The 15,782-nt window shown below is 50.4% G+C and overlaps 1 protein-coding gene across 5 annotated transcripts in view; it reads left to right on the top strand.

Moving 5' to 3' along the window:
- Positions 1-15,782, top strand: part of DIP2B (disco interacting protein 2 homolog B) — a 62,702-nt gene that overhangs the window by 38,343 nt on the left and 8,577 nt on the right. For 4 of the 5 annotated variants that reach the window (XM_034071660.1, XM_034071655.1, XM_034071657.1 and 1 more), the window contains 24 exons: positions 52-195; positions 609-728; positions 1,257-1,454; positions 1,691-1,782; positions 2,242-2,352; positions 3,809-3,932; positions 4,442-4,551; positions 4,974-5,076; positions 5,238-5,302; positions 5,562-5,655; positions 6,179-6,298; positions 6,732-6,846; positions 7,728-7,867; positions 8,024-8,160; positions 8,896-8,976; positions 9,238-9,365; positions 10,257-10,371; positions 11,261-11,462; positions 11,838-11,947; positions 12,073-12,153; positions 13,115-13,238; positions 14,092-14,213; positions 14,763-14,874; positions 15,318-15,427. In XM_034071660.1, the coding sequence (XP_033927551.1) occupies positions 52-195; positions 609-728; positions 1,257-1,454; positions 1,691-1,782; positions 2,242-2,352; positions 3,809-3,932; positions 4,442-4,551; positions 4,974-5,076; positions 5,238-5,302; positions 5,562-5,655; positions 6,179-6,298; positions 6,732-6,846; positions 7,728-7,867; positions 8,024-8,160; positions 8,896-8,976; positions 9,238-9,365; positions 10,257-10,371; positions 11,261-11,462; positions 11,838-11,947; positions 12,073-12,153; positions 13,115-13,238; positions 14,092-14,213; positions 14,763-14,874; positions 15,318-15,427 (2,858 nt within the window). The remainder of the gene's footprint in view (positions 1-51; positions 196-608; positions 729-1,256; positions 1,455-1,690; positions 1,783-2,241; positions 2,353-3,808; positions 3,933-4,441; positions 4,552-4,973; positions 5,077-5,237; positions 5,303-5,561; positions 5,656-6,178; positions 6,299-6,731; positions 6,847-7,727; positions 7,868-8,023; positions 8,161-8,895; positions 8,977-9,237; positions 9,366-10,256; positions 10,372-11,260; positions 11,463-11,837; positions 11,948-12,072; positions 12,154-13,114; positions 13,239-14,091; positions 14,214-14,762; positions 14,875-15,317; positions 15,428-15,782) is intronic. The other variant, XM_034071656.1, reaches the window with a different exon arrangement.

Below are 15,782 nucleotides of genomic sequence, written 5' to 3'. Positions count from 1 at the left end.
GGGAATGAAGGTGTTTGTTAACTGGCATCTCAATTTCCTCCCTTCCTCTAGAAAACCTCTCAGTCCCCCCAGACGTCACAGCAACTACCTCCTCTTCCTCAGCACGCCCCGCAGCCATCGACCTTCCTCCTGCAGGGATCGTGAAGGGCATGCACAAGGGATCTAACCGCTCCAGTCTCATGGATACTGCTGATGGTACGGAGGCTGGAGAGCACCCAGGGATGATGATGCCCTTAAGGAAGGACTCAAGTCAGAGCAGCTTCCAGTGTCTGAAAGGGGCTACAAGGATGCTGCAGAGGGACCTGCAGCAAGGACTGTATCAGGACAAGGGGTGATGGGTTCAGACTGGAACAGGGGGAGTTCAGGGTGGATGTAAGGGGGTTCTTCAGTGTGAGGGTGCTGAGGCGCTGGCACAGGTGCCCAGAGGAGCTGTGGCTGCCCCATCCCTGGCAGTGCTCAAGGCCAGGGCGGGTGACCTGGTTTAGTGTGAGGTGTCCCTGCCCATGGCAGGGGGTTGGAACTGGATGGTCCTTTCCAACCCACCCCATTCTATGTGGATGTTACCAGAGGTGATGAACACCTTTAGCAGTCCAGCTCTTTCCCTCCAGGTGTTCCTGTGAGCAGCAGGGTCTCCACCAAAATCCAGCAGTTGCTCAACACCTTGAAAAGACCCAAAAGACCCCCCCTGAAGGAATTCTTTGTGGATGATTTTGAAGAAATTGTGGAAGGTAACGGCCCCAATAATGCCTTTGTTCAGGGTTTGTTATCCCTGTGCTGGAGTTATTTATGCCACTGGTTCTGAGGTCGCCTCCGGTTCTGTGTTTGCAGCCTTCATGAGGTCTGAGAGCAGAGCAGTGCCTGGAGCCATGTAAGGCTCTGCTGAGCATTACATCTGGGGGGGGGGGGGTCCTCAATGCTCAACTTCAGACAATAAAACTTCATAGAAACCCACTTAAATCTGCTTTTCAAACTGGTTCGTTTGCTTCAGCCCTGAATTCCCCATGGTCTTTACTGCTGGCTTCATTGCAGCCTTAAGGTTGTAGTGTTCCTGTGGGTCCCATTCCTCACTGTTGTCCTGGATACCTGTGGGAGCACATCAGACATCCACGTTCGTGCTGCTTTGGGCAGGGAAATGACACGAGCTGGGGTGATTAAACCTAAAGATCAGGAAGGAAAGCACCTGTGTTCAGTGCAGCTTCCCTGCCTGCTAACAAAGGGATGGAGATAACCTGGGACCCTTCTTGCATCTCCTGCAGTTCCACAGCCTGACCCAAACCAGCCCAAGCCAGAGGGCCGCCAGATGACACCGGTGAAAGGAGAACCCCTGGGAGTGGTTTGTAACTGGCCTCCTGCCTTAGAAGCAGCCCTGCAGCGCTGGGGGACCACCCAGGCTAAATGTCCCTGTCTGACAGCCCTGGATGTTACAGGGAAACCCGTTTACACCCTCACCTATGGTGAGTTGAGCCCTGCCTTCCCTTGCTGACCTGCTCCAAAAGAGGGGATAGAACCCAGGGCTGATGGGCTGAGGGTGGTTGCAAGTCCTTGGCTGCTTGTTGAGAGCTTGGGAGACAAAGCAGTTTAACTTGGGGGATGTGGCTGGAGGTGCTCGTAGCAGTCAAGCATTGATGTGCGTGCTCTGGTGTGTTGGGTTCATTTAGGCTCATGCAAGTCTCTCCTCTTTGTGTTCCAGGCAAACTGTGGAGCAGGAGTCTCAAGCTGGCCTACACCCTGCTTAATAAACTGGGTACCAAGAATGAGCCCGTGTTAAAACCTGGAGACAGGGTAAGGAGTGTGGGACTGGTTCTCCCTCTGGAGGAAAAAGAGAGGTTGGGGGGGCTGTAACTTACCCCAGGCACTGTATTCGTGTTCTGTTAATAGCAAGACTTACCCCAGGGACAGGCTATTTGGGAAGGAAACTGAGGTTTCAGCCCTGCTGGCTCCTCTGTAAGCAGCTTCTTGGCTCTGGACCTTGAAGTGGACCTAAGGAAGAGCATTGGCCCTCCGAGGTTTAGATCCCTGGGGGTTTGCTGTGTGTGCATCCCGATGGGAATGCGGGCATCACTTGGGGAGGAGGCCATGCACACACCCTGTGTTCTGTGGAGCAAGGAGTGGTTGAAGATGCCCCATGAGAAATGCTGGGGTAGGATGTGAACAGCCCGAGGTTTTGTGACTTTGGTCGCTGCAGATGGGAGCAGTTTCCCCTTGTGTTTCAGCCAACACTGTGGGTTTTGTGCATTGCAGGTAGCTCTTGTTTATCCCAACAACGACCCCGTCATGTTCATGGTGGCGTTTTACGGCTGTCTCCTAGCAGAAGTCATACCCGTGCCTATAGAGGTACCTCTTACCAGAAAGGTAACGTTGATGGACCTTGGAGCACTGATGGGCTGATGTGGGGTGAAAGCCAAGTCAGACCATCAGCCTCTGGAAGTGTTGCACAGCCCCAGGCTGCTGCCTTAGCAGCTCAGTACCAGCACAATGAGCAAGACCTTTGGGAACCTGGAATAGCTGTTTAGAAATGGAAAACCCTATTGACCAGAGAGCTGTGCTGAGCAGCTGGGAAGGGTCGATCCAGCTCAATGCTGTCGTCTCCATTCTGTTATTGCACATAATTTGTATGGTACAGATAATATTGTGATAATATACAAATGTATATCACCATGATGTACATGGTGCACAGATGTATATTATCATGATATACATGATGCACAGATGTATATTATCATGATATATATGATGCACAGATGTATACTATCATGGTATACATTATGCACAGATGTATATTACCATGATGTACATGATGCACAGATGTATATTCTCAGATGTATATGATATACAGATAATACTGTGACTATATCCTCTGATCCATGGGAAGGGGGTCTCATTTCCACCCATACTTGGCATCTGCCGGTCTTTTGACTCTGCTGGAGACTGCAGGTGCTGTTTCTGAAGACATAAGGCAAATTCTTTGCTCAACAAAGTGTTCTCTTTACCCTTAACCAGAATTCTTTCAATATTGCCATATTACTGCCTAAACCTGTAGAATTCCATAAGAGAACATAAAGGCTACAGGATAATGGCAAACACATGGCAAGAGAGGTGGTAATGGAATGGACCCTAGTCTGGTGATACCATGGCAGTCGCAGAGCTTGGCTTCCATTTGTCTGCACTGTGACAACTGCTATAGCAACCAAACACAAAGTTAAAGCTTCTCCCAGTATTAGCATCTTCGTGAGCAGCCTCATCAGTGGTGTTATCCCTGTGCATTAGAAATGAGTTCCTGGGTAAAGAGAGGTCTCTATTTCAGTGTAATGATAGGGTTTGCTTTGTTTTTTGTCTCATGATTCCTCTTTGGAGCATCTGGGCTTCCATTAATGAAAAGAAATGGGGTGTGCTCGATGCCTGGGTGCTGGGTTTGGTGGTTTTCACATCCAGTGCATTTTAGTGTTGCCAATGCAATATTTGATGTGTAAAGAGCTCCACGTGAGAAGCACCAAATCCCTCTGCAGTCTGTCCCCAGTTACATAACCACTTCAGTGCTGAGGAAAATGAGTTCAGGAGCAGTTGTATTCATGCCATCCATCCTCATTTCGGTTTCAAACCATTGCCAGACACTGGATGTAGGCAGAGAAGGGCAAACCAAAGGAAAGAGGCTTTGGGGACCTGGGTTGGTTCTTCTTTTAGCTCCTCATGGGATCCATAATGTTCCATCCAGGGAGCAGGGCATTACCAAACCTTGGGGCTTTGGTGAGGGGAAAGGTGACTTCGGTCATCAGGAAACAGGAATGACTTCTTCCCTCTCTTCCCACAGGATGCTGGTGGTCAGCAGATCGGTTTCCTGCTGGGAAGCTGTGGTATTGCCTTGGCCCTCACCACCGAAGTCTGTCTGAAAGGGCTTCCGAAAACCCAGAATGGAGAAATTGTGCAGTTTAAAGGTGAGATCAGTTGGGTCCTTGCTTCGGGTTGTACTTCTGAGCTGTCTGAAGGCAGCTGTCAGAAGTCTCGAGTGCATCCTGAGGGGCAAAGGGAGCAGCTTTGCTGGTAGCATCACTCAGCTATTGTGGGTTTATGCATATGGATCGATCCACATTGATCCATGTGTCTGACAGTTGCTTTGTTGCTCTGGAGATCACAATGAATCCACCTTTACAAGTAAGCAGGGTTGTCCTCAGATCCCTTCTGTGGCATTTGGCAGGTTCAGGAGCAGTTTTATTAGCAATACAACAAGCTATACTTAGCAATACAGCAGGGATCTTTCCTCAGCTGAGGATGTACATTGCTGCCCACTGGACTCCCTGAGGAGAGACAGAATGAGCCTTCTGCCTTGGTATTTTGCTTGTGGAACTGAACTTGCACGAACGATGGGGGCTCAGCGTGTTTTGCAGCATAGAAAGCCCTCAGTAAATACACTGATGTTGATGTACCCCTTGATTTTGGCTCCTAGGTTGGCCCAGACTCAAATGGGTTGTGACAGATTCAAAGTATCTCTCCAAATCTCCTAAGGATTGGCAGCCCAACATCTCGGCTGCAGGAACTGAGCCAGCATACATTGAGGTGAGTATTGAATGGGGAATAGAAAGTAGCTCCCATGAGCTGGATTTAATGCTCTGCTCACCAGGGAGAGAATCCCTTCACCTCACTGCCTTAAACTTCTCAGTTTTGAGCCACTGAATCAAGTCTTTCACTGGGCACTGTGAAGCTTATTTGAGGTTTGAATACCTCTGGGGCCTTGAGCACTGCTCAGGATGAGTTGGAGAGTGCTGGTCTGACTCCACAAAGCCCTAATGGAGACAACTGAGCTCTCTGAGTACTTCCAAACAGAGATCTCTGCAGCATCCTGGCTTTCCTGTTCTCCCTATCAAAGCTTGTTTTCCTTCGCACACCTTAGTAAGGGATTCGAGGCATTGCACTGATTTGAGGAGGAACAGAAATCCACTTCCCAAATGACCAACATGGCTCTTTTGTCTCTTGTGCAGTACAAGACCAGCAAAGAGGGCAGCGTTATGGGTGTTACAGTGTCCCGCATTGCCATGCTGTCTCACTGTCAAGCCCTGTCTCAGGCCTGCAACTACTCTGAAGGTGGGTGATGCTGCAGGAAGGTCAAGGGGATGAAGGCTCAGCAGCATGAAGTGTTTGCCTCTGTTTTAATGCCTATGAGCATAAGCAGGCAAACAAGGCTCTGGACAGGTTCCAGTGCCAGATTCAGATTTCACTTCAAAGCCTCAACTTTCCCTTTTCAGGTGAAACCATAGTGAATGTTCTGGATTTTAAGAAGGATGCAGGCTTGTGGCACGGCATTCTTACGGTGAGTTGAGCCTGGAAGCCCTTTCTGAAGCATTTCATAGCTCTTTGTGATGGCAGCATCTGAGGAGATGGTTGAGGACCCTTTACCTATTAAATCAACCATTTAGACCTGCAGTTCTCTGGATGAAGAGTGGGAGCATCCTCAGTTATGTCAGCTCATGGTGGGGTAGGGGTTGATGTGGACTGAAGGTGATCTCTGTTTCTGCTTGAGAATAGGGTTTATGAGTCCCTTCCTAAAAGTCTTTCTTTCTACCTTGCAGAATGTAATGAACAAGCTGCACACGATCAGTGTGCCCTATTCTGTGATGAAAACCTGCCCGCTCTCGTGGGTGCAGAGAGTTCATGCTCACAAAGGTAACTGTGTGTGTTAAAGCAGCTCCAGCTGGAAGCTCTTGGGATGAATGGGCACTTAACATTTAACACCTCGCATGCTTTAGATGCTGTTCTCTTGTTCTCCCATGGCAAATCTCAAGGACCAAACCTCCTCATTCCTTTCTAAACATGCACAAAGTCCTCATGCCATGTGAACGTCAGCAAACTTGATGGGGACCTCGTAACCTGTGTCCTTGGAGCCAGTGCCTGTTATAACAGCAAGTAAACAGTTGAGCACTGCAAGATCTGTTGGTGCCCAGGCCTCACTGAGGACATTCAGATGGTGACAGTGATTTAGGCACTCTGGAGGAGGGGCTCTGATAGTGACAGACCCTGGCTCAGGTGGTGGGCAAATGGCCTGTATGCCACAGCAGATGCTGTTGTAGGCTGGGACTTGCTGTTACTGCAGGCTCATTTGGGAGTGTTGGAGTGCATATTCATGTGACAGTGACTCATGGAAAGCTTTTCTTTGTCCTTACACGGGGGGTTTTGTCTTGATTTGCAGCAAAAGTTGCTTTAGTCAAGTGTCGAGACTTGCACTGGGCTATGATGGCCCATCGAGACCAAAGAGACGTCACTTTGAGTTCTCTGCGCATGCTGATTGTAACCGATGGTGCAAATCCTTGTGAGTATCCACATCCTGCTCTTTCCAGGAGGGATTTCCCAGCTCATTGTCTCTCAGGCTCAAGCTTAACTCCTCTAAGCAAAGAGCATCCCCATCCGAGCCAGTTTTTGCAGCAGAATGCCATGGATGCTGGTGTTAAAGGCTTTCCAGCATCCACAGCCTTCCCTCATCCATTGAGTGGCTCACCTTGTCCTAGAAGGAGATCAGATCAATCAAACAGGACCTGCCTTTCATAAACCCCTTCTGAGCAGGCCTGATCCTGTGGTTGTCCAGGATGTGCCCAGTGATGGTACCCAACGTGATCAGCTCCATAACCTTCCCCAGCACCGCGGTTGGACTGACAGGGCCGTAGTTCCCCCACATCTTCCTCCTTGTAGCTGAGCATCAACTCGAACCATGCGAAGTCACAGCAGTGTGTTCTCTGCCTTCCCAGGGTCTGTTTCCTCATGTGATGCCTTCCTGAGCTTGTTTCAGAGCCATGGGCTTAAACCAGAGGCAATTTGCCCATGTGCCACATCTCCAGAAGCGATGACCATTGCGATACGGAGGTAATGGGCGCACAGCATTGCAGGCTGGAGTTCAGGCACAGTTGCCTTAAGTATGTGCTAAGATCCAGTGCCACTGTTCATGCTGAGGTGTTCCAGTAGCTGTTAGACATTATCTTCTAAGATACAAGTGCTTTTTCCCCCCTCTGAGACGTGTGACCGCACAGCAGTGCCTACAAGGAGGTGCATGCGTTTTCCTGCTCTCCCTTTACGAAGCTGAGGGGGTATTCTTGGATCTGAGATTCAATTTGATGTCCCTTTGGATGCTCATTTCCATAGCCTGTTTCTGTCCATTGCTGCCTTCTGTAATAAAGAGCCCCGCAGTCGTTTGGCCTGGGCGCTGGTGTTTAACATGGGGTCAGCTGAAGAGCTGGAACAAGAATTGCACTTGCCCAAGAATCATAGAATCATAGAATAGTTTGGGTTGGAAAGGACCTGAAGCTCATCCAGTTCCAACCCCCTGCCATGGGCAGGGACACCTCACACTGAACCAGGGCACCCAAGGCTCTGTCCAACCTGGCCTTGAACACTGCCAAGGATGGAGCATTCACAACCTCCCTGGGCAACCCATTCCAGTGCCTCAGCCCCCTCACAGGAAAGAACTTCCTCCTTAGATCCAATCTAAACCTCCCCTGTTTCAGTTCCAACCCGTTACCCCCTGTCCTATCACTACAGTCCCTAATGAAGAGTCCCATATCAGCATCCCTGTGGGGGTTCCTTATGTGTTGGTGGATGTGGCTCTTCCTCTGCTGCCACCTCACAGGTTTCCTTAGGCAGAGAAGAGAGACTGAAATCTGTGTGTTTGTGTTGCTGTGATAGCTTCATCTGAGCACAGTCACAGCCTCTCTGCCTCACTGAGTGCATTGATTTTGTGTCCTTTGCAGGCCTGGTGTCCCCGGGGCACCTCTGCCTGGCAGGGCCATCCTGTCCATGAATGGGCTGAGCTTTGGGGTGATTCGTGTCAACACTGAAGACAAAAACTCTGCTCTCACTGTCCAGGACGTTGGCCACGTGATGCCAGGAGGTAAAAACAGGCAGGAATCTCCCCTAAGACCTTTTACTGTGCATGGGCTGCAGTGGTTTTGAAGTCCCCCGTGCAGGGAGGTTGGACTGTGGTGTTTGGCCCAGTCAAATATGTCAGACCCTGATGCCTGATGTAACCCTGTGTGATTCGTCCTAGGAATGATGTGTATAGTGAAACCTGATGGACCACCTCAGCTCTGCAAAACAGATGAGATTGGTGAAATCTGTGTTAGCTCCAGAGCAGGAGGAATGATGTATTATGGGCTGGCAGGGGTGACAAAGAATACATTTGAGGTGTGTGTAGCAGAACGCATCTTTCTTTCCCTGTTTCCTGTGTAGAATTCATAGAATCATAGAACAGGGCTGGAAAGGACCTGAAGCTCATCCAGTTCCAACCCCCCCCATGCCATGGGCAGGAACACCTCACACTAAACCATATCACCCAAGGCTCTGTCCAACCTGGCCTTGAACAGTGCCAGGGATGGAGCATTCACAACCTCCCTGGGCAACCCATTCCAGTGCCTCAGCACCCTCACAGGAAAGAACTTCCTCCTTAGATCCAATCTAAACCTCCCCTGTTTCACTTTGAACCCGTTACCCCTTGTCCTGTCACTGCAGTCCCTAATGAAGAGTCCATCCCCAGCATCCCTATAGCCCCCTTCAGACACTGGAAGCTGCTCTGAGGTCTCCATGCAGCTTCTCTGCTCCAGGCTGAAGAGCCCCAGTGTTCCCAGCCTGGCTTCATACAGGAGCTGCTCCAGCCCCTGAGCATCCTCGTGGCCTCCTCTGGGCTTGTTCCAAAGCCTTGTATAATCTCTTGGGTTTGTACCTTAGGTGTTAATGTTGCTCTTTAGCAAGATACCCTGCAAATCCCCTGACAGTCCAGTGCATTCAGTGTTTCAGAAAGGTCTCCAGCAGTGCTAAAACAATGCCTGTACCAGGGATTCCCTCATCACTCTCATCCATTGCAGTTCTTGATGTGCAGTGCTCTCCTCTCCTTTGTCTCCAGTGTCCTCCCTTCCATTGCAGGTTATCCCTGTGAACTCAGCTGGCTCTCCCGTGGGTGATGTGCCGTTTGTCCGCTCCGGCTTGCTGGGATTTGTTGGACCTGTATGTAATACACTTTGTGAGCTCTCATTGCTGTATTCTTGTTCACGTTGGTAACCTTCAGTGTCTGAAGGAAAAGCATTTGTGTGCAGAGATCTGTGGCTGGAACGCTTCTGGTTTGGTCCTCAGTGATGTCATTTGAAGAGAAAGAAAATGTGTTTCATGCCAGTCGCATCCGGCCGTAGTTAGGGAATATGGAAGTCAGCAAAGACATTCAGATGTCCTCTTGTTTCAGTTACTCACAGGCACCTTTTGGTCCTGCAGGGCAGTTTGGTGTTTGTGGTGGGGAAGATGGATGGATTGCTGACAGTTAGCGGCCGCAGGCACAACGCCGATGACATCGTCGCAACGGGGCTGGCAGTGGAGTCAATCAAGACAGTTTACAGAGGAAGGTCAGCACCATAAACCTTGCCTCTCCTTGTAAGCTTCTGCATGAGGCAGGGTCCTTAGGGTGATCTTTGATGTCTCTTCAAGTTAGTGGTGGCTTTGGGTAGCTCCGTTGCTGTCTAAACCAAGGCATATTTGCTTTACTTGGCCTGGTCCTGCCCAACACGGGTCTGGTTTCCCCCCTTTTGCCTGGCTTCTCCTCAAGTCTTTGGACTTAAGGGGAAGGAATCAGGTGACAAGATTGAGTCAGGAACATAGGGAATTCCGTGCTCCATAGAACTTACTCCTTAGCCTCTGTAGTCATCAGCTGCTGGCTGATGCTCTGCAGGAAGGAAGGGTTTCATCAGCATCCAAAGACACTTTATTTTGTGGAGCAGTTGTGGTATATTATGGTTATTATATATATATATTATACCATATATATTATAAGCATATCATATTATGGTTATTATATATTGTACCATATATATTATATTATAACCATATTATATTATGGTTATTCTATAATGTGGTTCATTTTGTGGGGCAGGTTAGGGTGTAATTCCTCAGACTCTCAGGCAGGGTTGGAGCTTGTGTCTTGGGAGGTTTTAAGCCCCCTGCATTGTGTAGATGCTTTTAAAGCTTTTATGGCACTGGGGATTTGTCCCATGTTGGAACAGCAATGCGAGAGCAGGTTGGGAGGACAGGGGAAATAGCAGCCGAAGGTGGAATGAATCCCTCAGTTCACAAAGTATTTCCTTTTTTACTTAGTTTTGGTTGTTTAATGTTAGTTTGGGGTTTTTTCCCCTCTGTATTTGCCCCATCAGGGCTTTTCTGAATGAGTTTTGTATCTGGCTCCATATTCCTGAGGAGCCCAACTGGAATTTGTGCCAATGCGGCTCTCCCTTTTCCCCCAGGATTGCTGTCTTCTCCGTATCTGTCTTCTATGATGAGAGGATCGTGGTGGTTGCAGAGCAGAGGCCGGATGCATCTGAAGAGGACAGTTTCCAGTGGATGAGTCGAGTGCTGCAGGTGGGTCTACGTACACGGGTGGATGGGGAGCGTTTGTGCAGCCTTCCAGTGTGTGAGCAGATCCGGGGCCATCAGCAGGCCCCAGATGGAAGGAGCACAGGCTCATTGCTTCCTCTTGGCACAAGCGTGGGTACATCTGCTCCATACAGGCTGTTCTGGTCAGTCCTGAAGGTCTGACCACAGAGGTGTCAGCATTAGGCTGGCACAGTGACTGTAGAGCAGCACAGTTGCCTCTCAGCACTGCAAAGCAGAGCCAGTGCTTGGGCTTAGGAGCTCTGCTTTAGCTTTGGTCATGGTGATGCTCAAAGTTAGGCTTTAAAGCCACCCTTATCTTTGGAGATGCATTTTCAGCAGGGAGCCAGGAAGCAGAGGAAGCTTCAAGCAGCTGAACAAGGGGAGTCATGAGGAGAATGAGTAGGAAATACACACAGTGAGAGCTGCCTGCATTGTGTGTGTGTCAGTGTTGAGAATGCTGGTTCAGGTTGTGAAGCATGCAAACTGGGAGAGAAATCAGGGGAGTACCTGGTGGGCTGAATAATGCATGAGATGCCTGAATGCTAAAGCAGCCAGAAAGCAGCAGTGGGATGGCTCAGAGGAGACAGATGAGTAAAGCCCTGAGCTCCACAGTGTGGGATTCATCAAGCAGCTGTGTGTATTTGGGGCATGAGAAGTTGAAAACTGGATTTCTTGTCTATGAAATGACGAAAGGCAGGGATGCTGCAAGCACTTAACCCTAACCATAAGGCTCGCTGATGTTACAGAGGGGAAATGAAATCACAGCGACTGACTCACTCCTCCAGCACCTTATACATGCAGGGATTTGTCTTGCGGATGTCAGTGCAGCCAGGGTAGTGCCAGGAATCCCAGTGACCACCTTTCCTTCCTCTAGGCAATCGACAGCATTCACCAAGTGGGGGTGTATTGCCTTGCTCTTGTGCCAGCCAACACGTTGCCAAAAACACCCTTGGGAGGGATCCACATCTCACAAACTAAACAGCACTTTCTGGAGGGCTCCCTGCATCCCTGCAACATCCTCATGTGCCCGCACACGTGTGTGACCAACTTGCCCAAACCCAGGCAGAAACAACCAGGTAACGGTGGTGGTTGATGCTGTCAACTGAAGTTCACCCCCTCAGCAGAGCTGGGTGATGCCTCTGAGCATCCTGCGTGCTGGGGACCAGAGCTTGGGGCCTGTGGTTGGGGTCTGTGGGAGGCCTCTCTGCATGTGTCAGTCCAGGAATTCTGGTTCCTACCTTTGGACTCGTTGGGATTCTCTCTGCTGGTGAACAGGAGCCTTCTGAACTCTTATCAGTGAGGTTAGGGATGCTGCTGGCATCTGTGGCCAGGAGCAGTGGGATCCTACAGGGAATCTTGGTACCTTTGTCCCTGCAGATTGCAGTTCTAGGCCAGTTGGTTCCCATTTGCATGGAAAGTCCCCATTTCAGGTGGCTGTTCTTTACCAACAGGCGTTGGCCCTGCCTCTGTGATGGTGGGGAACCTGGTTGCTGGGAAGCGCATTGCTCAAGCCTCTGGAAGAGATCTTGGTCAACTAGAAGACAATGACTTAGTTAAAAAGGTAAATCAGGCTTCTTTACAGCTAGAGGATGGGAAGGACTTTACCCTGCAGCTCAATGGGGAAGCACTTAAACCCCACCTCTGAAACAGAAGCACTGATGGTAAATTGCTGCCTCTTTGTTTCAGCACCAGTTCCTGACAGAGGTGTTGCAGTGGAGAGCTCAAGCAACTCCTGACCACCCGCTCTTCCTTTTGTTAAATGCCAAGGTACAGTGGGTGCTGAGTTGTTGGGGCTTAGCACAAGCTCAAGACTCCTTCAGATCCTTTTGCCCATCCAGTGTCTCAGGCTTAGTCTCTGGATCAGATTTTGCCCATGTTATAACCTTTGAACCTCTCGGTCACGTCAGCTCAGTGGCTGTGTCCTGGTTCAGTGCTTGCTTTTCAAACTGAGCCTGTTTGTAGGTCCCTCTGGTTCCTGTATCCTTTAATGATGTATCCCTCTTGAGTACGTTCTGACAAGGTTCTGGTGCAGGAATCATAGAATCATAGAATAGTTAGGGTTGAAAGGACCTTAAGATCATCTAGTTCCAACCCCCTGCCATGGGCAGGGACACCTCACACTAAACCAGGGCACCCAAGGCTCTGTCCAGCCTGGCCTTGAACACTGCCAGGGATGGAGCATTCACAACCTCCCTGGGCAACCCATTCCAGTGCTTCAGCACCCTCACGGTAAAGAACTTCCTCCTTAGATCCAATCTAAACCTCCCTTGTTTCACTTTGAACCCGTTACCCCTTGTCCTGTCACTGCAGTCCTTAATGAAGAGTCCATCCCCAGCATCCCTATAGCCCCCTTCAGACACTGGAAGCTGCTCTGAGGTCTCCACGCAGCTTCTCTGCTCCAGGCTGAACAGCCCCAGTGTTCCCAGCCTGGCTTCATACAGGAGCTGCTCCAGCCCCTGAGCATCCTCGTGGCCTCCTCTGGACTTGTTCCAACCTTTCCATGTCCTGAACTGACTCCCTGGGAGGTAGAATTTTCTAGAGCAGATCTAACTCCTTCTCTTTTTGCTATGGTAGTGAGTAAATGGCTCATTGGATGCCAGCAGCCTATAGGTATAGATGACGTGGAGCTATAGACTTGACACATAGTAAGCAGGTTTGGAGGGGTTTTCCTGCCCTGACACTTGTGTTGTGCCAGGCTCTGTTTCGAGCACCTTTGTCTCCTTTCAAGGGAACCACTGTGTGCACAGCCACCTGCCTCCAGCTGCACAAAAAGGCAGAGAGAATCGCATCGGTGCTGTGCGACAAAGGACACCTCAATGCAGGAGACAATGTGGTGCTTCTGTATCCTCCTGGTAAGCGAGGTTCAACTGATGGCTGCAGCGTGGGCTTTCCTGGGAATCTCACTGGGACCTGGGATTACAGGAGAGGTCATTGGAACAGCAATACCATAGGGACTGCAAGAATGGGCTGGTTTAGTATGGGCTTTGTGCAGGGCTAGAACTTGCTGTGTCATCAAAGGCTTCTGGGGTTATAAAGACCCTGTGGTACAATGCGTTCACCACAAGGTCCATAGACACTTGTGACCGTGCTGCAGGGGCTGGAAAGCTGTGCTACCAGAGACTCCTCAGCTCCTGGTCTGCTCAGCTCTTGGTTTCCTGAAGGCACATTGCCTGTTTCAGCAGCTTCTCATACTTTGCCATGAGGAATGGCTGGGTGGCATCTGGTAGAGACCAGTGCCATCATCCTCCAGCTGTGCGGGAACTGGGTGCTTCCTGTGGGACATTGTACAGCAGCAGGTTGGGAACAATGGGAAGTGCAGCGTGGGCAGCAGCACGCAGCTTTAGCACTTGGGGTGTGCAGGATGCTCACTGCTGGTGAGAGGTGCTCTCTGGTGTGTGTACTCCTTGCCCTGCCACACGGTTGTTTTTGTGCTGACTGACTCTGGAGTCGTTTGATACTTGGGATGTTGCTCTCCTGTGAGACGGATGTGGTTTTCCATGGGGTCTCTCCTTTGCCAAGCTTTCTTAGCTTCCCTGTTGTGCTGCCCTCCGTGTTTGGAGTGCTTATGTTGCACATTCCTGCTGTGGAAATGACCGGTGTGTGTGCCACCTTCTAATGAGAGATAGCAGCGGATGCTTGGAGTAAAACCACTTACCTGGTACCCCCAGGGCATGCACCCCACTGCAGCCTCTTGTGTCCTTGCAGGCATTGAGCTAATCACCGCCTTCTATGGCTGTTTGTACGCTGGCTGCATCCCTGTGACCGTGAGACCACCCCATGCTCAGAGCCTCACTGCTACTCTGCCCACTGTGCGAATGATCGTGGAAGTGAGTAACGGGGGGGGGGGGTACCTGAGAGCGGGGCTGCCTGGGCCTCCAGGGGTGAACAAAGCCCCCCAGGCTCCCGTGCCCTTGACACAGGCCAGCAGTGAGTGAAGTGCATCCTGCACAAGGGGTCCCCTTGGTAAAACGCAAAGGACCCACCTCTCCCTTTGTGGCAAGTTGAATTGCTGTGAAACGAGTGCTTCCTAATGTGATGCTGCCACTGCAAATGGCCCATTGATGCTCCTCACTGCTGGGCAAGCACAAATCCTGCTGTTAGTTACTTCCCAGGCCCAGTAACCAGGACAGGACCATGGGAGAGGAAGGCAGATGTAGCCAGTGGAATGTTCTCCCCTGCTCTAAACCTCCTGACATGGCTGTTTGCACTTTAGGCTGCATTTGGGGTCTTAGGGAAGGGAATGGATGCAGGTTTGAAGAGGGAAGCTGGCTGCAGGTGGCAGAAGGGTCTCTGAACATAAAACCTCCCATGGGCAGTGCCGCTGGGATGCGCGGTTTCTCCTTCCCATGTTTCCTAATGGGTGTTCCTGGTTTTAGGTCAGCAAAGCCGCCTGTATCCTCACAACCCAGACCTTAATGAGGCTCCTGAGATCCAGGGAGGCAGCTGCTGCTGTGGACGTGAAAACCTGGCCAACCATCATTGACACAGGTGGGCTCATGGGCTAAAAGGCTCCTTTAATGCGGTGTAGGGGGTTGATAGCCCTGGGGACCCTCCCCTATTGCAGGTACGAACTGCATGGCTCTAAAGGATTGGAATGTTTAGGGAAACCGACCCAAGGTCTAAGCTAGGTCTGCCCTTGTTTGCTGACATCTCTGCTGCCTTTGTTGAGCTATGCATGGAAAATAACTGTACTGAAAAGTCACCTTGCAGGCAGCTCTTCACGTCCTGGAGACGAGCGTGAGTCTTTCCTCCCTTTTCCTGCCAACCATTTCCTCCATGGGAGCCTTGGCACGAGTCTTGTCGTGCCTTCAGTCTAAAGGGAATGAATTGAAAGCTTCCTCATCCATCCCTGGCTGTTTGAAAGCTGTGTTCTCCTTTCAAATACCAGCTCAGTAACCCAAATGAACCACGGTTGTGCCTTGCCTTCACAGATGACTTGCCCAGGAAGCGGCTGGCTCAGCTCTATAAGCCACCTACGCCTGAAATGTTAGCATACCTCGATTTTAGTGTCTCCACAACAGGGATGCTTACAGGAGTAAAGGTACAGTAAAAGGGGGTTAGGAGATGGGGGGGTTGGTGCCTTGTCTTTGCCTGATATCCTGAACCACCTCCCCCTTTGACCTCCACCAAAGCTGGCTCTTGTAGCTTGAAGCCCATTAAGCTTGCAGTAAAGCTGTGGATTCACTGCAGGCAACGCAGTGGGACTTTGTGCTCAAAAATCACTTCTGCAGCCTAGGAAGGGAGGAGCAGAGGTGTGAGCTTTCCCCTGCCAGGAGCAGAACAGGAACACAGTTGATAGAAAGGAGGATGAGAACCTAAAACATTAAAGCCTTGGACTGTCATTAGTGATTGGAGCCTGAGATGCCCAAAGCCTTTTAAGCAATAGCTGTTGTTAT

The sequence above is a fragment of the Melopsittacus undulatus genome, chromosome 21 (genome assembly GCF_012275295.1).
Source record: "Melopsittacus undulatus isolate bMelUnd1 chromosome 21, bMelUnd1.mat.Z, whole genome shotgun sequence".
Taxonomy (NCBI): Eukaryota; Metazoa; Chordata; class Aves; order Psittaciformes; family Psittaculidae; genus Melopsittacus; species Melopsittacus undulatus.
This window is presented reverse-complemented; position numbering and strand designations above follow the sequence as displayed.